At 52.3% G+C, this 22,919-nt stretch overlaps 1 protein-coding gene across 5 annotated transcripts in view; it reads left to right on the forward strand.

The window, feature by feature from the left end:
* The window catches only part of LOC144128414 (E3 ubiquitin-protein ligase TRIM33-like), a 178,161-nt gene that overhangs the window by 91,798 nt on the left and 63,444 nt on the right, over positions 1 to 22,919 (forward strand). For all 5 annotated transcript variants that reach the window (XM_077661803.1, XM_077661802.1, XM_077661799.1 and 2 more), the window contains one exon: positions 22,424 to 22,743. In XM_077661803.1, coding sequence (XP_077517929.1) covers positions 22,424 to 22,743 — 320 coding nt within the window. The remainder of the gene's footprint in view (positions 1 to 22,423; positions 22,744 to 22,919) is intronic.

A 22,919-nucleotide genomic window follows, 5' to 3' on the forward strand; every position in this document is an offset into this window, starting at 1 on the left:
TCACCACAGCATAGCAAGCCATTCGCCTATTGTAAGCAGATGGTGGAACCAGCGAAACTAGAGAATTCGCCCCTGGGTAGCTCAGTCCGCATGTTCCAAGTCGGTCGTGGTACCGGTCACGTGGCTAGAAGCGCTTGTCCTAGTTGTTTTATCCCTGTGCGCTTGTGGTGAATCCGGTTGCGGCAGTGGTCGAATAAAGCTTGCCGTTCCACTATGCCATTGACAGCCGCTCTGAGATGCCCGGCAGCGGTCCTTGCACTACTGTGTGAGTCGGTCATCGCGTTCAGGGACCGGCTGCAACGGTCTTGAGACAGCGTACCCTGTACCGTACGACGACCTCCTGGCAGCCCTTTGCCCGCCGGGAATCGCCGCAGGCCATTAGCTCTGCAATGCGAGCTGATGTATCTCTAGTTTTTGCTTTTGCTTTCCCGTGTTGCGTGCGCTGACTGATTGGCTGCTTGCCGAGTGCAGCAGTCGAGTCCTCGAGGCGTGAGAGGAGTCCTTCGCGATGGCCTCAGCGGGAGAGGGCGTCGCGCTGGCACCGGAGAAGCCGCCGGTGGGACGACGGCGGAGCTGCAGCATCGCTGAGGCCGGCCCCCTGACGCCCATGCACCGAAGTGGGTCAACGGCTGCCGCCGCCAAGTGTGGTTGACCTCGCCGGCGAGCGAAGTGTGCTGCTGTCTCTTCTAGCTGGCGGTCGACTTGGTTGAAAGCGCGCCTCGCAGCCCCGCTTCTTCTAGTGTCTTACTTTTTTTTCCCTCTCCGTTCGGTTTGGTTCCGCGATGTGACGACGGCGACCGCGTTCTTGAGGGAAGCCACCGCGGCCAGGAAGGAGAGAAAAGTGGGACGGGTTCGCCGTGGGTCGGAATGGGAGTTCCTTCGCTGGCGTGTGGCCGTCCTGCACCTTAGCCTTGGGATGCGTGGTCTGCGTAGCGATTTATTGCGAGGGCCACATTTGGCGCTTGCTTTTTGGGACATGGACTTTATGTGCTGTGCCCCCTTGATTTTCGACATTTAGCCCCCTCGTACTCTGCGGTGCGATTTTGCCGATCGGACGTTCTCGGGACTGGGTGGGCCATGCAGGCCTTTGGGAGCATGGCCATCTCCAAACGGCCTCGCCATGTGTCGTTATTACTGCCGATTGATTGTTTATTTGTGTCGGCGCTGCAGTATAGCATTGACCTTTCAGACAAGTGGGCTTGAAGCTGGACTTACTGTAGGCTCTTCAAACAGTAAGCCGATCTACGCACGTCTTGTTTTCTGTCGCCATCCGCAGGCCCCCAGGAAGACGGATACTAAACAAAAGCCTTTGTTTCAACCCGTCACTCCAGCGTTTGCTCGAAGGATAGCTTCGCGGGACGAATAAGGGACGTCGTCGGCAGCACGCATTCTAAACGCTAGCGAGGCTACCTCGCCTGCGGCCCTCTTAGAACTGCCTCTGCAGCGATATTAGAACGGGAAAGCATTGGGCGCCCAGCTGTACCAGTGCGTTAGTGTGACGAGTCGCCGGGTTCCGGGCTGGGCATCGGAAAAGCGTTGCTGAAAGCTTCGGCGTGCTCCGTTGTCTAGGGAGATTGCCGGAAAGCCTACACCGGCACGACAGCGGCAGCTCTGGGGAAGCGTAATGGAGGTTGGGATATTGGGAACGGATCAGGGCAAAGGGGGAACCAGTGAAAGGAGGGAAGAAGTGGGGCAAGGAATGTGAGCCGCACTGCGGCGACTGACTAGGCCGGCTGGCTCCTGCGCCGCCGCCGCATCGATAGTGCTTCCGACAGAGGAGGAAAAGGCTTCGCGCCTCCCTCGCCGCCATGTGCGGCTTCGAGTTGCTGGTCTCTTTGTGCCTGCGTGGCTTCGCTCGCCGGCGGCCTTGGCAAAGCTTGGCGGCCCGGGGGGTGATGTGGGAGGGAGGGGGGACGCGATGGCGGATCGATCAGTTTCCGCCCTGATACGCGGCTTGGCAGGCCGCCAACGATGTGTGTGCGTGTGTTCGTTGGTCCGTCGAGGAGGGAGATAGGCTGTCGGTCAGCCGGGCTCCCTCGTGTGAGGCTGCACAGCAGGCGCCCCCCCCCCCCCCCCCTGCTTTATATTGGGCGCGCCTGTCGTGCCTGCCGCTTGCTTTTATCTCTTTTTGCTTTCAGCGCTCACTAGCAGCAAGTTGGGATGGGGCCAAGGTGCAGATAGGGAGAAAAAAGGAGCAGAGAAGTGTTTTCGGGAAGACAGGAAAGTCCTCTCCTGGAAAGTGATGGCGAGAAGGGATTGAGCGATCGCAGTACGGGCAGATGGAAGGGAGGGGGAAAGTGCGCGGCTTTTCTTTTGCAGCTGCATTTGTGTAATAAAGGCATGGTGAGCGATTGAGGCTCTTTGTCGTTAGTGCTTCGTTTTTGACTGCAGGCTGATTTAGTGAGCCTGATACGAAGCTTTATCTTTCATTTTCCTCGGTGTTTCACAAGGCATAGAAGTATGTAGACAGAAGAAGCAAAGAAAACCTGCAGTCCATATATGCTTTCCTCGCAGCTGGTTTACTCTAAGCAGCTTACTGGCAGTGAAATGGAGAAAGGGGGTGAAGTGCTTGCGCGAGGGCGAAAACGGAGCCAGCATATAATATATGCTCGCTCGTCTGCTCTGTAAATTACATCCTCGCCGGGAAATGAAATTGGGAATCCTTTCGTGGAGAGGGAAGTACGCTGAGTGAGATTAGTTCTCCCTCTAGCTGAGAGGGGAACGCCGTGATAGTGTTGCGGAGAGAGCTGGAGAGGGGAGGACTGTTCAGGCGTTCCCATGGCAACGGGCCGATCGATGCTTTTCAGCCTGTTCAGACGTTTCCGTCCTAGAGGGCGGGTGTGTAAGACAGCCAGCTACGCATCATGTGGACGTGTCGTGCAGGTGGCGTGCGGAGAGGAGGTTAGCAGACAGAGAGAGGGGGAGAAGCGGATCTGCAAATGGGGATGTGTCTGAAAAGGGGGAATGGAGAAAATTGTAATAAAGGCGGCGGGAAGGACTGTTTCAGAATCCGTGGGGGTGTGTGTGGTGATCGTCGGTGGCTTTATCATTTTTTTTTCTCTTCATAGCTTCAATAAAGTGCTGCGTCCAGATATTGCGTGTCGTTACCCCCCTTCCATCTGGCGTATCGATCCACAAGGCGGCGCTGTAGGGTGCTTCGTCGAAATGGCTTTTGTACGAGCCGCGCGCGGCGTGGTATTTTGAGCCGCGCACTAGCTTTGGCAATGGCCACATGTGCGTCGTTCTGCGGTTCCGTTGCTGTGACGACGCTCGCGTTTTGGTACATACTGCGAGGGAGCGCGTCGCGTGCTTTCAGCTGGCCAATGGGCGGTCTCGTATGCGTGGACTGTATAACCGTGTTTCTGTCGATGCACTGGGCTGCGCTACGTGCGGCTATTTATTTATTTATGTTTTAGAGCGTTTCTGTCGATCTCATTACGTTCTCCTCCAACTCCATTTAGCCTTTCTTTTCTTTTTTTTTAAATTCACAGACCACTTTGTGTATCAAGTGTAGCAGGTCCACTTCTCCCATCAGAAACTACTGCCGGTGATTATTCGAGTGACATCCGTTTAATCACCGGTGTGTACTAAGCCAGAATTAACATTTTTTTTTTTGTGACTGTCACTGTTGCGTTATATTCATGCTTTTGCATGACCTTTCTTTTTATGCTTCACCCTCTGTAGTTTGTCCAGAATGCTGGGATACCACTTCATTCAGCTCTTTCTGTAGCACGCGTTGCAAAGCTATCGCGCAGCTCGTCATCGTTGTTGTAAATGTGTTAATTTTCAAGCCGCCGCGGTGGCTGAGTAATTATGGCGCTCGGCTGCTGGCCCGAGAGACGCGGGTTCGATCCCGGCCACGGCGGTCGAATTTCGATGGAGGCGAAATTCTAGAGGCCCCTGTACTATGCGATGTCAGTGCACGTTAAAGAACTCCAGGTGGTCGAAATTCCCGGAGCCCTTCACTACGGCGTCTCGCATAGCCTGAGTCGCTTTGGGACGTTTAACTCCCATAAACCAAACAAAATGTTTATTTCCCTGTTTTTTTTCTATGTAGCGATGGATGCTGTCGCGTAGAGCAGTACCTTTGGCGGACAATTCCACCCTCTGGCTTACTCGCCTCCTCACATGCTTTTCGGTCGTAGTACCGGTAAAGCATTGATGGGCCGCAGTGAGATCGGCGGTCGATCGATGTTCCCTGTGCCGGTCTTCCCCGGTCGCCGTGAAAGATTTATCACCTCTCGTACTGAGTTGCTGCAGCTAGTGACGAGGTGATAAGAGACGTAATAGTCGTTATTCCACCTCACGCAGCAGCCGCCAGTCGTTGTTGTGGTTCCCTTGTTGACTCCAAGTGCGCTTCGCGTGCACTAGTGTCTCGTGTGCGCTCTTTGCTACTTCGAAAAATGCTGCTCTGAAATGGGTGATCGTTTCTCGAGTCCCTGTCCACGATGCAGTGCAAAGCCTGCAGAAGAGGCCGTATCAAACGAAGCGTTCCGACGCTCTAGTATGGGAGCTTCTGCTGCTTCAGTACTGGCAAAAGTACGGCCTTTGTCAAAGGTAACCAGGCCCCATGGTTTGATTCTCAGCCGTATACTGGAGCACTTATGCTACCCCTGAAGCTCGAAATCTCTGTAAGCTAAGGAGAACACTTGCCTTCACCATTAAAGACCTTTTCGTCATTAGGGAAGCTGTAGGGACTCCGCCATACGAGCCAGAAGCAAACCATGGAACCTGCTTACTTTTTGGTAAAGATTGTACACCACAGTGGTCCGGGCGGCGGTACAGCTGCTATTAGAGAGTTTTAGCATTGCGTGCACGGTCACCGCTTTCCGTAACAAGCCAGTCCGCATGCGCAGATGTGCCAGGTCCAGGCACATGACGCCATATGCGCGTGCGCATTGGCGTAGACAGTGCACTGCATGCTAACGCTCTCTTTTAGGGCAATCTGCGCATGCGCGTTGGCTGTATACGCTATGCTATGATGTCCGCGCATTTTGCCTTATTGTTGTGCTTAGTCATCTTTGGCCAGCCATGTCTTGGTTGGAACTCGAGCACTCGGCTGTCAGCGAGCTTGATTGGGAATGCGCGCCTCTGCACACCCGCGGTCAGACGTCTTCACGTGTGACCCTGAGCTCGGGGCTTAGCTCTGTTCTCCGTTGAAGGTACTCCAGAAGGCCACCGGCGGCTCGACAGGCCGCACCCCTTGAGAAGGAGTGTCTGTAGCCTTGCGCCGCAAGATATGCTCCTGTTCTTTTTCTTCTGCTCAGCAGATAGCATCGCGGCCGGATCCGTTGCTTGCACCAGCTCGATGTGCACTACCTGGGTGGCAACAACAAGAAATGCGTGTTTTATATCTCGCCGCACGAAGTGGAAGTCTGAAAGCGGGGCTTGCATACAGTTCGAGGCAATCTCGGAACTCCCCCGTAGGTGCGTGCACTTCGACGGCGCCCTTGCGAAGCTATAGTGTAGCGCGCGTCCCTGTGGACTTGCAGCAGAAGCGCTCGACTTTTGCCGGTGCCATAAACAAGGACGACGTTAGCACGAAAAGCTGTCCAGCGCGCTTTCCGCGTGTGCTCACTGTCGTTTTGCTGCGGCTTAATTGCCTGGCAGCGTGAGCGAACGCTAGGAGCATCCTGTAGCCTTTTTTTTTTAATTTTTCTTTTTGCGCAGGATCCTGTTCACTGCCATTTACGCCTCCCTTGCGCCGAGTACAAGCACTTTGTGATAAAGTAGTGCGTTATCTGACATACTCCACCGTTGCCGCCTTGCAGTCGTACTTTTTTTTTCACCTTTTTTTTAAAGAAGCCGTTATCGTGTTCGCCAGTCGCGCTGAATAGAGTCACTGGAAAAAAAATTCTAGCGCTGAGCGATTGACGCTGCTGCCTAGCGTGGAGCGGAGCAGCTGTTATTGTGGTTTGTGCAGCTGTACCTAATCAACTTGTGTCAACGTTACCCGAACTTGAGAGGTGGATTACTTGTGCAATTTTTTTTTTTGTGTGGGTTGAACTGGATGACAAACGCGATATCGCCCTGTCCATTTTTGTTCTGTCGGCATTTATGCTGTTGAGTTGACTGCTTTATTCACTGCCATTGGGCTCTCGGTTTCAGGTCAGTGACCTCGGGACATAATGTCACCTCGGACCAACAAGTGCGCACGTGCGTCGCAGCTGTCTGCTTAATTTCCGCTTCGTCGCGGCTCTGTCGCCGTGCTGGATGCTTCGTGCGGCGGCGACGGCTGTTATGACTCGGCTATCGTGTTCGCTTTTGGTCGCCCAGCAACCGAGCCAGCAAACTGCGGCGACACGTGCGCGCGGAGGCCCTGCTTTTTGAGCCGCGCTGCAGCAGGCGCGGTTCGGCGCGCTTATCAGTCTGTCCGACCTTCCAGCGGCGGGACTCATTTCGGCCCCGGTCTCCCTTATCGCCTCTCTGTTTACGAATCCGGTACTTTTTCGCTGTTTTGCCTTCGACTCCCCACGTTTCGCTCTTGTTGCGATAGAGACAACTTTTTAGTTGTTTTTTTTGTTAGTTGATCGGCCAAGTTGTGAGGTTAAGCTCCTGTCAAACGCTCACTCGCACACGCTCTTCTGGGGAAAAATTCACTTAGCTCCAGCAGCGGTTGGTGGTTCGGTTTTGGCAAGGCAAAAAAGAGAACGTTGAGTCATCGGAGATACGAAGCGTTAAAGCGGCCATCAGACTCTCTTGAACGCAGTGCCTTTTTCCCGCTCGATAGCGGTGGTTAGCGTACAGGGCATGGCAAGGCGTACGAGATATGTGAATAAGTTTTGTGGCCGTGTGCCCTTGAACCTGGTTGTAACGTGTGCGGGAATGCAGCAGGTTCGCTTGGCCGATCCGGACGACGCAACTGATTCTTGCTCGTGTGTGTGTGTGTGTGTGTGTGTGTGTGTGTGTGTGTGTGTGTGTGTGTGTGTGTGTGTTTGTGTTTGTTTGTTTGTTTTTGTGTGTGTAGGGGGGGGGGGGAATGAAAACCCGCTGAGCGCATAATAGCATCAGCAACGCTTCTGACACCTATGGAGTGCCTGGCAGCGATCGTTCAGGGAGAGAAAGGAAGGGTGTGTATAAGGTTTCCCTTTGGTGTGGTTCGTGGTTTGCTCCTGCGCTTTCTAGGTCCCTCCTTCGTTTCAACTAGGTCTTGTGTATTAGGCGAATACCAACGAGTAGAGAGGGAGATTCCGGCAGCCCCCTCCCCCTTCCCTCCCCCCGACGAAACGTGGGGGATCCGGGCGAGAGCTGAAGGGGGCGAAGCGATCACGTGACGCTCGCCCCTTTGCCAAGAGGCGATCAGGTGCGGCGGCGCAGCCGGATGCCCGGATCACTTGATGCCCCGCGCACGCCGGTGCCGGTGTAAACAGACACACGGCTAACGAGAAAGCACCGGCGACGCTCTGGGCGCGGAAGCATGAGCGCGCGGCGCGGATATCCGTCCGGAGCGATGGAGTTAACGCGCTTTTCCTTCCTTCGTAATCTCCCCCGCCTCGCACTAAATGTCTTGCACACGTCACGGCGCAAGTAGACGCGGGAGTTCGTTGCTCTCTGTACTGGTATCCTGCTCAGGGCGGATGGGCGTCGTCGCGGCGGCATGATGATATTGTTGCGTTTTCTAAGGGCACGCGCGCGATCGGATCAAAGGGCTTGCATTGGCGAAAAGCCTGAGTCCACCCGCGGTGGCCGGAAAAGCGTGTGGCGTGCTTATGCACGGGCCTGCGTTTGTGTAAACAAGTGTCGCACTTTGGGGCGAATTTTCTTTTCCGGGTCTCTCATCTCAGCTGGCTGTTCAAACATAACCGTTGAATTAAGGCCGCTTGAGATCGGGCTTTTCTTTGCTTTGTTGTTGTTTATCTTTACGTATTTTCTTCTTGCTACACTTCTGACCGCAGAATCGTGATGTGTTTTTCTGACCGGTTATCTTTGCTACTTGCTTTGAGCGATGAAGCACTCTCGATGATAATGTTTAGCCGTCTTTTGGTAATCGATCCGGCTAATCGCGTGCGTGTGTGGGGTTTGCAGTATCTCATTTTTTTCTTGTCCCAGCACTTGTGATACCGGCGCTGTGCAACCAATTTTGAGAGGCAGTGCGACGTCTTGTTTACGGCGTTAGCAAAGATCACGGGGGTTATTTTCAACCTCTTGCCCGAGGCTGACGTGTGTTCTTGACAGGGAGCAGAACAGCACCGGAAGTGAGGTACCGGAAGTGCACCCGCCATGTACGGAACATGCAAGAAGCAAAGTAGGCGCTCGAAATTCAGGATAGGAAATGGAATTCATCTACAACTTATTCTGCCTAGCAATTTGCCAGTGAGCTCTCCGTTGAGACCTATGTCCGTTTGCCTTGTAGTGCTAATGCATATGAACAGTTAGAAGTCACCGGGACAACCCTCATCATGCCGTCCCCATAGTCCACTGTCGTCGCTTGTCGCCACTCGCGTTAGGTAAACAGTGCGTGCGATTGAGCTGGTTGGAAATTCTCAGTATGCTGGACGCAATGCTCGTAACTCTGACAGAACGAACACAGGTTAGGGGAAAAAGGCGCAGCCTTGCTTTTGTAATACACGGACGAAGGAAGGTTTTCGCGACGCGTGCACTTTGATCATGAACCAACTGGCACTGCAAAGTGTACGTTGTGATGAGCTACCACTAGCCGTCTACATTCTGTGGCTTTGCATTTGTACGCTTCTTCGAGGCTTGCTGCTGCCGATTGCGCCTTTCGACACCAGGGCCTTGCTGGTTCAGCGTTGCGCCTTCTCTATCTGCCTGTCTGCTACACTGTTCGAGGACGTCCTGTCGACTGCGTCAGTATATGTTACTGTAGGTTCATCCTTTCAACACCAGGACTTTGCCGGTTCAGCGTTGCGCCTTCTCTACTGCCTGTCCCCCACACTGTTCGAGGACGTCCTGTCGACTGCGCCAGTATGTTACTGTGGGTTCATTCTTTCGACACCAAGGCCTTGCCGGTTCAGCGTTGCGCCTTCTCTACTGCCTGTCTGCTACACTGTTCGAGGACGTCCTGTCGACTGCGCCAGTATGTTACTGTAGGTTCATCCTTTTCGACACCAGGGCCTTGCCGGTTCAGCATTGCGCCGTCTCTATCTGCCTTTCTCCCACACTGTTCGAGGACGTCCTGTCGACTGCGCCAGTATATGGTACTGTAGGTTCATTCTTTTGGACACCAGGGCCTTGCCGGTTCAGCGTTGCGCCTTCTCTATCTGCCTGTCTGCTACACTGTTCGAGGACATCCTGTCGACTGCGCCAGTATATGTTACTGTAGGTTCATGCCTGCGGACACCAGGGCCTTGCCGGTTCAGCGTTGCGCCTTCTCTACTGCCTGTCTGCTACACTGTTCGAGGACGTCCTGTCGACTGCGCCAGTATGTTACTGTAGGTTCATCCTTTTCGACACCAGGGCTTTGCCGGTTCAGCGTTGCGCCTTCTCTACTGCCTGTCTCCCACACTGTTCGAGGACGTCCTGTCGACTGCGCCAGTATGTTACTGTAGGTTCATTATTGCGTCACTAGGGCTTTGCCGGTTCAGCGTTGTGCCTTCTCTACTGCCTGTCTCCCATACTGTTCGAGGACGTCCTGTCGACTGCGCCAGTATGTTACTGTAGGTTCATTCTTTCGACACCAGGGTCTTGCCGGTTCAGCGTTGCGCCTTCTCTACTGCCTGTCTCCCACACTGTTCGAGGACGTCCTGTCGAGCCAGGAATGGATGCTCAGAGAAGTTCTTCGGGAACGAATCACTGATCAGCGAGGCAGGTGTTATTGCCCTAGTGCCCATACCGCTACGCGCACCTCTAAACCACTAACTAGTCCGAAAAAAATCCGAGTCGGTGTTTCGGTTAGCAACGGCTGGGCACCACAGCTATGATGAGTTATTCCATGATCTGTCATGCTGTCGACGTTTGCGAACAGGCCGTCGTCCTTATTTTCATTGTCAAGTAATGGTCTTGCTGGTAGCAGTAGCTATGATGGCGTGCTGAGCCCCTTGCAATACTGAGGTGGATGTATGGGTCGCTCTTGGAAAGGGCGGCGGTTGGTGGGGCGGTCCCATTGGAACCATGTATTTCTTGGACGTTTTTTGTCGAAAGAAAAATAGGCTTCAGCAAAGTTTTCCTAGGAATGTACAGTTTCTCGCTGGGGGGAGGGGGGGCTTAGATCAGTCCCTGTTAGAGGAGCACATAGTACGTGGAACCATTGGTGGCGGCCACCTCGGCAGCATGGTCGACCAGCCGTTGCTGTAATTCGTGGGCCTTTACCGGCACAGTCGAATACAGTGACAGTGTGCGATATTGTGAAAGCCATCCTCTGGTAGATCTGTTGGTCGCATTTGCGTGACTCATCTGTGTAAACAAAGTTAATTTTTTCCTCCTCCTCATCAGCGTAAAAAGAGCTGGCTGTTCCGTTTAGACTTGCCGTTTAGCCCTTTCGCTAGTTATTTAGGACGCAGTGGCCATCACGAACTACCGCAGTCATTTGCCGTCAATGCTTGTGGTGAAAGAAAATAGCGGTAGAAGCGTTAGTGTGCTGTCTGCATCCCACCGTCCAGAAGGCTGAGCCTTGGCGTTATGGTGTTGTAGAATTGGGGACGCTTTACATTATCTCCTTTCCGCGTCGTTGTTTTTCAACGACTGCGTCATTGGACGGAGTCTCTGACCCTTTGTGTTCTTTGCAGCCATTCCGGCTAGCTAGGCATGTGCTGGAGACATTCCCCGTAATTGTGGGCCACAGGCAGCGTCCAGAAACGCTCCCGCTTGTGTGGTCCAAGTCAGAAGATCGCCTATCCCAAAGTCTTGTTAATTTAGCGCTGCAAATTTCTGTTCTGTTTCTTTAATGCAATAGCATTTAGGTTGTCGTCTTGCAAAAACCAGCCGGTTTCTCCGTAAAGATATTCCCTGATCGGTCGAGAGGGTCGTGACGTCATTAGCACTGAAAAATTTGAACATCTTAGAACTAGAATGTTTGAGCACTTACCACTGGATTATCATAAGGCATTATACTAACCCGACCCACACTTCTACATTGATCCACCTGCTGATACCAAATAACCGCATTAATCCCTCCAATGATTCTCACTGATCCACCTTAATCCTGTTTCTAGGGAGGGCCTACTTCCAAAATTTGGGGGACCCTTTAAAATATTTGGGGGTAGGCCGACTTCCAGATGCTATAGCATTTCCCTCAAGAATGTGGTTAAGAAGACCCCAAGTTTTTGATAGCGGCACCTGGTATGTATTTCTCCAGCCTCTTTTGCTTGTATAAGCCTTCATGAGACATCAACTGCGCGACCGGCTGTTATGATCGGGGGATCAGCACGCGGTGTGGACTTCCGGCGTAGCCACAACTGCGGATGCGAGAGCAAGTCTCTCGTCTGGAAGCAAACAGCACGTCTTTGCCAGTGATCCTCTGTCTGCTCGGCGAAGATGCTCTCAGGCCTGCAGTAACGGACCGCCCGGAGAGGATCCGGTTTTCATCTGGGTCCAGTCACCGTGCTTGTCCTTGTCCCAGTGCGGCCGTCACCAACCGAAAAGGACGACGCGCTGGATCTCTTCACGTCCCAAGCCCCGCCGCGGCGAGCGGGCGGGCATTTTCCGCGACTGTCGCTACCAAGTGTGGAGTCCATAAAGGTCCCGTTTCCGGCGGTTCCTCTGTCACGTACTTGCCTTGCGCATCGGGCGTTATGAAGAACATGTTTCGGCACCAACACGCGTCTACCACCAGCTGGCCGTGGAACATCACATGCTGACCAGTCGCTGTCGACGCTACTTCCACGGCATCCTCCTCTGCCGCAAGCTCAACATGTCACTGGGGGCGTGTCCATAAGTGCGGGGGTGTGTGATCGGGCGCCAAGGTGGCCTTCACAGGACACTCCCTCCTCGCCAGGGCCGTCCGCCATCTAGGGACTTCAGGGAATGATAGCCTCGAGTGTAGCCGAGAGGTTCTCCCATATGCTCTTTAAGTTGTACAGAATGTAAATAAATTTGTACAGTCTTCTTCAGCGCCCTCCGGATCTCGCTACTCTCGTCTCCTGCCGCGTCGTTCCTGTCCGGAAACCGTCTACGATCATGGGACACAACACGGCCTTTTGAGGCAGTAATGGCGTGCTGCAGCATGACGAGCCACCGCAGTGGGAGTTAAGAGTACCAAGAGGCGTCTTGAACTTTGACGCACACGAGACGAGCATCCTCCTTGAGGGTTCTGGGCACCCAAAACGGGAGCACTGGCGGTGTAATTGTTTTTTTTTTAAATTTTGGTTTCATTTTTCATTTGGCGTGATGCTGTGTCGTACCGTTGGTCTCCCGATCCAAAGGGACAGCAAGCGGAATCATCGTCGTCAACGTCGATGGTCGGACCCACTTAGGTGTGGCGGAGGGTCCAAGGTTTGCCAGTTTCATCCAGTTCACGTCTTCTGGGAACCAGCATAGCCTATAGGACAAAACTTCAACCCGCCCGCGCCAACGTCTATTAGGGTTTTGCCCCCTCCCATCTACTTTATTTAACGCTTTTGTGACTCAAACCGCTCGCGGCGATGCTCTTTCTGCTTGAGAACCTGCCACGCAGGAGCCTCCTGGAGGGATCTGAACCTGATGGTCTTAAAAGCGGACGTCTTTCTGTCATATTAGTCATGAATCATCAAAGGTTGCAGAGGCTAGTTTGCTTTATTTTGAGCAGCTGTACGCTGCCGTTCCCAACGGGAAGTCAGTGGATAGTTGAAGCAGAATGCTTTCTTCAGCGGTTGTCCAGCGGCACTTTCTGACAGCGCACAGTCCTGGAACTCGAAAGCACTCCCGTGGGCGCTTCCTTTTCTGGCTCCATGAAGTGTTTCGCATCAGTGTTGAGCGCCGATGACATCCGTCTCTTGGCGAAACGTCTTTGTACTGGCACTTAGGCCCACTTAGGGATCTGCACTTACAATGATTCATCCCGAGTCGTGCGGAAATCCTGCTGGAAATCCGTTTCCCGCAGTTCCTTTGAGCTGTGCGCTCTGATTTTGCATGTTTTCTGGAATGGACCAACCTGAGTCCCTCGATGTTCACTGAGGGTTATACTTAATTTTGTATTTGCGACGACAGTAAGGTGCGTTCATGACAAGTGTGCCAGTTCAGCGATAAGGCGACCACTTTGGTTGATTGTATTATTTATTGAACAAAAACAATTTAATACATCCTGCCTGCTCAGTCGTTGGGCGCGCAGCATAAAAAGAGCCGGCAATGCCGGTCATTACGGCGGCAGTGGCAGCAGCTCCCACGAGAGAAGCATTCCCTCGCCCGTCGGACAACCGCCACTATACATTTCCCATCGAGCCTTTTGTTCAGGCGACTGGCCACGCGAGTCATTCGGCTGCCACCGTCTACTCGGCGCCCCCTTGTCTCGCTCGGCTTCCCGGACGGAACCGGTTGGGGCGCCCGGCCTCGCGGACGTTCCTCCCGGGAATCCGCCCCTCGTTGCTGCCTCGCTTCGCGCCCGGACCGAAGGGCCGGGGCCTCGGAACGCTCGCCACGCAGCTGCTTCGCGGGAGAGGCCGCGTTGCTTCCGGGCAGTTGGCTGAGCGCTCCCACCCAACCCGACTCGGCGGCGCCATGTTGGCACCGGGCGACTGGCAAACGGCCGCTTGCTCGGGTATTTTGTGCTCCCTCATGTCCGCTTCCGTTTCTCTTGCCTGTTCACAGTAAAATGGAATTTGCTTTTTGTCCCCTTTGTGGGAAACCTTTCGCGGTAAATGAGCATGGGTGGGCAAAGGAGTGTCATGTGTTTCCGACTTCATAGCTAGGCCTTACCTTTATTGGCGCCATGTTGGTCTGTGTGCTAATTTAATGCCCACTCATGTTAGCACAATGACTTGAGTTTGGGTTTTGTGATTAAAGCGCTATAATATTGAAGAAGCACATCTCCAACGTGGTCATGCTAATGGTTTGGCTTTCGTGCACTCGTTAGGCCTAGCTAGGCCTATCCGGAATCACTGCCTCATGCCTTCAGATAACCTTTAATTTATAGATGAGTAAGGAACCGTCTTGCAAGCATAGTTCATAATTAGCATGCAGCATTGCGCAGCACGGGTTGTTGCCTCCGTGATTTTTTTTTTCATATAAAACAGTTAAGGTGCCTCGAGACCAGCCACACTTCTCAATTCCATATAAGGACCGAGTAAGCTCTGCTTCATTTGTCGGCAGCAACAACAGTCATCGTTATATTGTTTATGCGTATGCAGATAGCCACACTGCGCGTTGACTTTTAATTTGCACCCCAGTAAATGTTTATTCACTCACTGCGCGCGATGGGTAAGCGCTTAGCAGATGTGTGATCTCACGTTTACCATAGCGAGGCAGTGAGTGAGAATGCCATGATGTCCAAGCGTTCCGTGACGATCCTCACTTGAGCATGCCTCAATTGCTTTGTACACTCGTTTGCGCATCGCTTGCTGTACGTTCAATATTCCAGTCTCATTGTGCGCGTGTCCCTCACTTTGCAGTTTATTTTTTCAAGTATCATTGACTGCCGTCATCAGGTTGTGTGATATGGTGGTCGTATGATTGATGCATGGTTGTGGTGACGCGTAATAGATAGCGAGCCTATTAATAATTTCGAGCATAATAATAGACTCTACTTTCGCAGAACTGTAGATTGCACAGGAAAGTAAGAGTGGTTATAGTTTACCGCGCTTTTTGGTCTACCGACCAGACTCGTACGCCGGTTCAAGCGCCGTGAAATTTCACCGTTTAAAATGTTTCTCGCCCTGAATATCACCATAGCGCGTCGACCCGGCATTTCCGGTATAATCCCCTGTGAGGTCTGAACTTTGTAGAATGACGCTGAAAGACGATGATAATGACCTTTTCTTTGTGTGGCTGTTAAAAGCGCTTTTGAAACAAATTGTAACCGTCGCTGTCGCCTCCTGTTTCGTTCTGTGGAAGTTGCAGATGGGCGACTAAAGAGTAAAGGTAACACAGCACCCGTGGGGATTGCTGTATCTGACAAACAATAATCGGTCGCTTGCTTGTGTCGCCCTATTTGCTGATGAAATCCTGGAGCCGGGCAGCCCTTACATGACGTCGGTGATAGGACAAAAAAAAAATAAAATGGGGAAAAAACAGGAGACACTGCACGGCCTCAGCTTGGAATTTGTAAATGTCCGTTATCGTTGTCTTTACGAAACCACAGCTTTGGTGCAGGACTGTGCTTTCAAGAATAGTGGTAGTCAACGTGGGTAGTCAGGCCCTCTTTCTGGCGGCCGTACTGTTTCCTTTTTCGAATTGCCAAAAACACCTGTTATCACACACCGTATGTTGTTTGGCCGCAGGACTGTCTTGACCATCTTATCCAGGAGAGACTTCGAGAATGCGCCCGTCGCCGCTAGTGTTCTCTGCGAGTCACGAAGTTTGCCCTTGTTAGTAACCTCTTGAGGTGCTTCTCAAGTCACCTCAGCCGTGCGGTTAATTCAAGGCTCTTGATGTCATCCACAGCGTAGGGGTTTCTTCCACGTCAGTCTAGTAGCATGTGCGTGGAGCGGTTGCTACTACTATACACACGTAGTCACGCTTCTGGCAAAACTCTTTGCAGGAATGGCGAAACGTCATCCATAGTAAAGGCAGGGCAGAGAGAGCCGCGCCGAGGACGTGTGCGGAATCTCTTGCGAACTGGTCATGCAACGTTTCGCAACGAAATGCAATGTTGCAACTACAGTGATCAATAGTCTAGTGTCGCCACGTGGTTAGCGCCAACAAGCGTCTGCCACGTGGAAGACGCTTGTGTAAGGAATGAATGTTTCGAGCCATACTCACTAAGCTGTTCTTATGTACTCATGGATATAGTGAGTAGTCACTGAGATTTTATTGCATTCGGGATGCAGAAAATTCAGCGCGTTATCTAATGCTAGAGCTCCGAGAGTGAAGAGCGTGTATCCGCTGAAGGCGCTCGCTTTCCACCACGCCGGGAGCTCAGCGCCCACATCCTCATGACTGGCGCCTCCTCATAACGCGCGCAGTCCTCGGCCCACACGAGCTCGGCCACGTGATCAGCAGTTCCCTTCCAGGCGGCCGGGGCGTGATTAGCAGCTGCTGCGCACGTGATTGCGAAAGCGAACGAGCCTTCCCAGCGCGGAGCTGCTAGTCAGCAGGGAGGAGAGGGAGAAACTGGCGCCGATTCGGCGCCGGCGCAAGCTGTCTCTCGACTCGCCTGCGGCGAGCCAGCGCAGCGACTCAGCAAACAAACAACGCATGGCAGCTCCGTACAGCCTTCGCGGACAGGAAAGCATATTGCGTTATGCTCGCCCTGTCCGCCAACTGAGCACACAGCGAGTGGCGCGAAGCCCTGTCTCTCCCTGAGCGGCCATGCGGGCGAGCGCGGCAAACTCCGGAGAGCGAGGACGAATGCTGTTCGTGAGAGAAAAACAAAAAAATGAAAAGAGGGGAGCCGGCGCGCTACAAGGCGGCCGGCAGTCGGAGCCTTCAGCGATGAGAAACGGAGAGGAGGAGGAGGAGGAGGGGGAGGGACGCCAGTGGAGGCGAGCGAGGAAGAATAACAGGCCAGTTTTTCAGCAATGCAAATGTTGTATGAGCGCTTCGTGAATTATCGAGGCTCCCCCGCCGTGGTTGCCTAGCAACGCCGCGCCCTGTTTAGATCCCGCCGCCCTTCGTTTCGCACTCACTTGCCCACTCCCTCGTCTGTCTGTCTCTCGGCGCGTCTCCTCTCCCCCTCTGCTCCTTGCCTGCCTTCACCGTTCTCTCTTTAGTATCTTCTTTATTTCTTCACTCTTATCCTCTTGTGCGTTTCGCCCGTCGTGCTTTCACGGATTCTGTTCGCGCTCTTCCTCGCTCATGCTTGTCCCAGCTCGTTTGTTGAAAAATAACGTTTTAGCTGCTGCAACGCATGGTTCCCCTCCCCCATCGCGCCCGTTTTTTTTGCCTGCTGAGGCGTTTCCTGTCCCACTGGCGGTGCTTGTTTTCTTTTGATGCTGGCTGGCGCTCTTTTGAGGCGCGACTTAATAAAGGCCCCTCGGCGAAGGAAAAAAAGGTAATTGATTTCCGCTTTCACAACATTCATTAGTGCCGCGTTGCGTTGTTATCTTATCGGAATTGGCGACGAACTTGTGTGCGCGTATTGGAGGCGCGCTCAACCACGACAGGGGAGTCGTGTAGCTAAGCGAATGCTTGTAAGCTTGAGTGCGCTCACGTTTATCTTATCGCTGTTGTGAACCAAATCCGGGTTTTTTATAACTGTCAAGGAAGGGCAACGGTGTTTTTTAGTTGACAGCGGCAGATCTAATTGCTGTTTAAAGGTAGTATTCCCGAGCTGTTATCTTATCAGTTAGTTGATGTGTAGTGGGATTGCGTGCTGCTGACAGGGTGGTGAATGCCTGCTCACGGCTCTGACTTTTATCTTTTCGTTTAGATGCGTTAAGATAACACTGATAATTAGTCGCATTAGCAACATGCCGCAATAAACGTGTGCGCGACGTGGTGTAGAAGTCCGGACATGCGCGGTGTGAGCGAAGGAGGTCGCCTCGGAATGAGCTCTTATCTCTGCTGTTGTGTTGGTTTGGGATTACAGGCGCTGCGAAAAAAGAAGAAACACTCCCCGCCACGACGCAGTCAGGCATGATGGCGCCGCGGCGGCGGCGCATGCATGTGGCAGCCGAGGTCACGCGCGCCAGCAACGCCTGTACTCGCTCTGAGTCACGCTTCAAAAGCACGCCTCCCACCGTTCCTCCTCTCTGGCTGCCATGGCAACGCGAAATGGGACCTATTCGTCTCCTCCCTTTCTCTTGCGAGCGGGCGATGGGGTTTTGTGGCTTCCTGCTGACGCAGGAGTCCGGAAATCTCTTGTACGCGTCTGCTGCTTCTATCTTGTTTTTTCTGGCTCCCGGCCCCGTCGACCGTGCCCGGTTGCCATGGCTACCGCCTGTCGGGCCTCAGAATGGGGACTGCGAAGGACTTTGCCGCGCCATGGCTGGCTTGCGCAGGAGGGCGGGGGGCGGCCATGTTGGCTGTTTTTTCTTCTCCTGGCTGCCTCTCTCGTTTCTCGCTCGACGTCCTTACCCCATGTTGTTTTTGTGTGTGTTGCATGACGCATTTGGTGCCTTAGTAAAGGGCAACGACCTTTGAGGGATGGGCGGACTTTTATGGTTACTTGCGTTTCTGGAGCCTACAGCTTTTATTTGTTTTGAGACTGGGATAAGATCTCTTCAAAAGGGCAGATACTTCAAAACTGCTTGAGGAGGTCACCGCCCAGTCGCTTTGGCGTATTGAGGTTCTCTTTGGACAGTAGGCTCGGGAGTGACAGCAGTTGTTGATACTGCCAGCCTTGGAAGCAAGTCACACTTGTCCCATTGGTGCTGCTGGCGACATCTCTTGGTCGCTGGCGAACGTGAACCGAGTTGGCGACGTGGCGTGGACGTGTGCTATCATGTCCTTTCACTCGTCCCTGACACCTACTGCTAGTATTAAATGCTGTTATGGTAGCGGTGACTATATTGATGGATATGCACGGTCATTCTTAGTCATTCTGTGGGGCAACATAGTTTCATGTTCCATTGGTGAGTACCGTAACCACGACCACTCTGAAAGTCTTAGCCTTAGTGAAGACTGGCTATCGCATTCTGGTTCGGTGCTTGGCCCCAAGTGAGCTTGTTTACTAAGTAGTAAGCCGCCCTCTATCAACCAAGGATTGGCGGCTGGTTTACATCCTGGAGCGCTTGACGTGGCCTGATATGGATGTGTGAACTAGAAATCCCCTTGCTTTTTGCTTGTCATCTGTGCACTCGCTCGTTTTGTATTCAGTGCGCAGCAGGCCTTTTGAAAGGAACGCTGCTTTATGATTAACGCCCTCAGGGCAGGGGAGAAAAAGCGAATGGGCTGGGCGCCCGTTCATTCATTAGGTATTCAGGATGGCGATCAGCAAGCTCATTTGGTACAAATGGCCAAGTTTTCTCGTCGGCGCGCAATCGGAGAGCGTTGGCGCCAAATGGAAGTGGGGGAGGGCAATTGTCGTTGGACCGGTCTCTTGACTGTCGTTCCCCGGCCTCAGCCAACAAACGTTGAGCTGGGGTCTGCGAAGCGAGGAGGGGTGGGTGTCGGGGATCGGTTTTTACGATCCGTTCGTCTGTCGCGTTGCTAGGCGACCATCGATGCGTGTTTGGGCTGCTTCGGGCCAGCTGCGCCGCTGCCTGTATCAGGAGGCAGGCTCGAAAGCGGTTTGCTGGGGACGGGGTCGGAGAGGGGAGCTTAGCTGGAGCTCATCAGCGCGGTTGCTAGGCGACCGGTTTCGCCCCCCCCCCCCCCCCCTCCCTGTTCTCTCCCCGCCGCTTTTGGCTGCTGCTCGGCTTCTTTTGCTCCGTTTATTTTGTAGCATGCTTGCGCACTGCTTCGCCCGCGCGGTATGTGATTCAGGTCGGGCTCGTTACGAGTGCCGGGGAACCGCTATCGCCGGGATGTGCGCTGTGCTTTTGGGCATTCGATACCATTTTGGTTGTAGGTTTTTCTGCACGAGGAAAGGATGAGAGGGGAGATTAGGGGAAGGGCCGCTTCTTTCATGTAGCTGAGCTTCGCTTGGCCATGCGCCAGCAGAACCGGTTCCCTTTCGTGCTCCCGCCCGGCAACCTTCTCCACCTCGCCCCGGCGGCCACTTGTCTCGCGATGGCACGTTTTTTCGTTAGTTCCTTTTCTGTTCTGTCTTTTTGCAGCGAGGCTTTTCGGTCCCCTCCCTTCCTCATCTGGTGCGGCCGTTGGATGATGTTCCCAGTCGTTTCGTTCAGCTTTTTCCTTTCTCGCGGTATGCGACTCCTCTCCTGCTCTTGTCTTTTTTTCTGCCGTCTTTTCATAACTTACATGATGGAAAAAGGGCATTTGGCCTCGGAGCGCTCCTTCTTTTGTTCCGTGCAGTGCTTCTTCCCTGCGCTTTCTCTCGTAGCGCCTATTTTATTTTTGTTTTCATTTCCCACTGACACGGGCGGCAGCATTTGGAGGCCGCGGCTGAGGCTAGCACTGGCGGGAAAAGAAGACTATATTTTCTCTCTTCTTTCCTGGGGCGCGCCTCTCGATCTTGCGCGGCCTTGATGCACCCACATCACTGGCTGTCTGAAGGCAAGCTTTGATGATAGGCCTCCCCCTCGGGCCTCTGTAATCCCCCTTGATTCGTCGTCTCTTTGTGCCGGGACATCTCTTCGGTAGGGGAATCTGGGGCTTCGGGGAAGGCCGGGCCGTACATGGCGCAGCAGACTTTTTTTTTTTCTGTTGCTCTGTGCCACGCGTGTCTTGGGTCTATTCTAGCTGGGCGTTGGATAGCAGCGCTCCGTACTTAGCCGCGGTAATAGCTTGAAAGGAAGTGCACGATATAGTGCGAACTTCGAAAGATTTCCAGAAACAACGTGACTTGATTATCCTGCTTGTCTGGCGCTGAATACGATGAAAACGCACTATTTGTTCTTGTAAGTACTTACGTGGACTTTAGTTCAGCACTATAATTAGCGGCGAAAAGCCTTTATTTCTGTTGGCCGCCGCGGTGGCTGAGTGGTTATGGCGCTCGGCTGCTGTTCCGAAAAACGCGGGTTCGATCCCGGCCGCGGCGGTCGAATTTCGATGGAGGCGAAATTCTAGAGGCCCGTATACTGTGCGATGTCAGTGCACGTTAAAGAACCCCAGGTGGTCGAAATTTCCGGAGCCCTTCACTACGGCGTCCCTCATATCCTGAGTCGCTTTGGGACGTTAAACCCCGTAAACCAAACCAGAACCCCAGGTGGTCGAAATTTCCGGAGCCCTTCACTACGGCGTGTCTCATAGCCTGAGTGGCTTTGGGACATTAAATCCCCATAAACCAAACCTTTATTTCATTTAGCCCGCAGATGTTAGCTCACAGGATGCCGTCATATCCTTCAGTTGTATGCATATTGCGCTTACTGATTCGCGGAGTGGGCATTTGCGTTCGGACCGAAATGAAATGCCTATGCGCAGGTACGTTAGGCTTAACGTTCTTCTAAGCCTAACATGATCGTTAAATTATGCACATGACGAATAGTCTGCATTGCTTCAAGGAAAGACCGGGTATTGAAAAGGATAATTTTTGCAATACTAAGGTCTTAATACATTGCATTCTCTGTTTCATGATATATGTTTTGCTGTTCATTTTGCCTTATCAGATGGAGAAAGCATGCTGTGGCCTTTACATTTTGGTCATTCATTTTCTAATAAAGTGGCTGAAATGGGAATCCTCTTGAGAAACCTGAGTTTTTTTTTCAAAATGAGTAGAACCCATGTGAACACGGATTTTAAAAAAAAGTCGACAGTTAGAGACACACACAGTTAAAGGTTCTCGAAATATTTTTGTGATAGGTGTGTTGCAAATATAAAGTGAGCCACAACAGTGCTACAAAGCAGCAGTTGTAATTTGTATTAAAAATTAGAGTTGTCTGTTTATGTTCTAGTGGACCTATTGTTGAAAATATTTTATTTTGGTGACCTGCATGTGTCGTACACAAAAAAAGGAAGCCAAAAGCATGGTCTTTTGCTTTGAACATTTTGTGGACATGGGATTGGGCATGAGCTTAATATTAGTCTTGTGATGATAAGCCTTTAGTAGACAATCTGCAGCAGTCAGTGTGTTTCCAGCAACAAGCCACATTTTAAGTATTGATATATAATTTTTGTATTGGAAGTGGCTCTGTATCGCAGAGTACAATATTGAAGATGCTGGCTTGGCTGTATGTCAGTGCTGAAAGCATATAGTACCTCCCATTATAATGTTCAATGTAGTTAGCAACACTCCTGCTACCTTTTCTGGTCTCAGTATCTGCTAAATAAAATTCTGTAGTTAGGCTAGGTGGCGATGCAAGAAAATGGTGAAAACCAGCGCTTAGATGTGTTGTTCTTTGTAATGTTCTGAATATTAGCGGATGTTTGCAGCTTACCAAATATTCATAGAGTAATCGTTGCCACTCCGAGGTAAAAGAAACGTGTTCAGTTCACATGGTGGTAATCCAGTGAAAGGTGCAAGTCTGTGCCATGCAGTCTAGAATTTTACAAGAGCTACTCACTTCGGTAGATTGTGCACAGTTGTAGCAGCAAGAGAAGAGAAATGCTTGGGAAGTAATTTTTCATTTTCTAACATTTAATCTAGTGTTGCTGCCTGTGGAAGTGAATTGATAATTTTTAGAAGTTTACAGAAAACAAGGGCAGAGGAAAGCAAGGATAGCGCTTATTCTGCCATTTATTCTTGTGGTTTATGATCTGCCGAAGATCATGAAGATGTGCCTGCTTGCTCAAGTTTGTTTTAGCTTGATTCAGTAAGATTCAGTGTGACATTTTAGAAGTTATCAAAATGCACTTGAGGAGGCTGCAAGAATAATGTCATTGGAATAGATGGATTGGTAGTGGCAACACATGGTTGACTCGCACCCCGTTGTTGTCTTGCCCTTATTTGCAGTCCGGTGCGCCGAGTGCCAGCAGGAGATCTCCAGCCAAGATGTTATCAGCCACCTTTTTCTGATGGAGCACCTGGCTAGCAACAGCGAAACCAAGACGGGCGAGGCCAGCCGGACGCACACATGCACCAGCTGTGAGGACAGTGCGACTGCGTCTGGGTTTTGTGTGGACTGCCAGGACTGGCTGTGCCAGGCCTGCATTGACGCCCACCAGCGTGTGCGTGTCACTAAGGACCATACGATTCGTGCCAAGGATGAGTGTGAGGGTGACAAGCCTGCAGCTCTGGGCCAGAAGTACATGTTCTGTGAGAACCACAAGCAGGTCAGTGTTTGCTGGCTGGTTGGCTGACTCTGGGCCCTTCATCTATAAACAGCTTGCGGTGGGGCATATTCATATAGGCAAGGTATAGGCACTTTAAATAATAGGCACCGAGTCTGCTTACTTATTGGTTTTTCCACTTTGACATAATGGGGACTCACCGTGTGGAAGAAGGAAGA

Source organism: Amblyomma americanum, chromosome 4, assembly GCF_052857255.1.
Source record: "Amblyomma americanum isolate KBUSLIRL-KWMA chromosome 4, ASM5285725v1, whole genome shotgun sequence".
NCBI classification, from domain to species: Eukaryota; Metazoa; Arthropoda; class Arachnida; order Ixodida; family Ixodidae; genus Amblyomma; species Amblyomma americanum.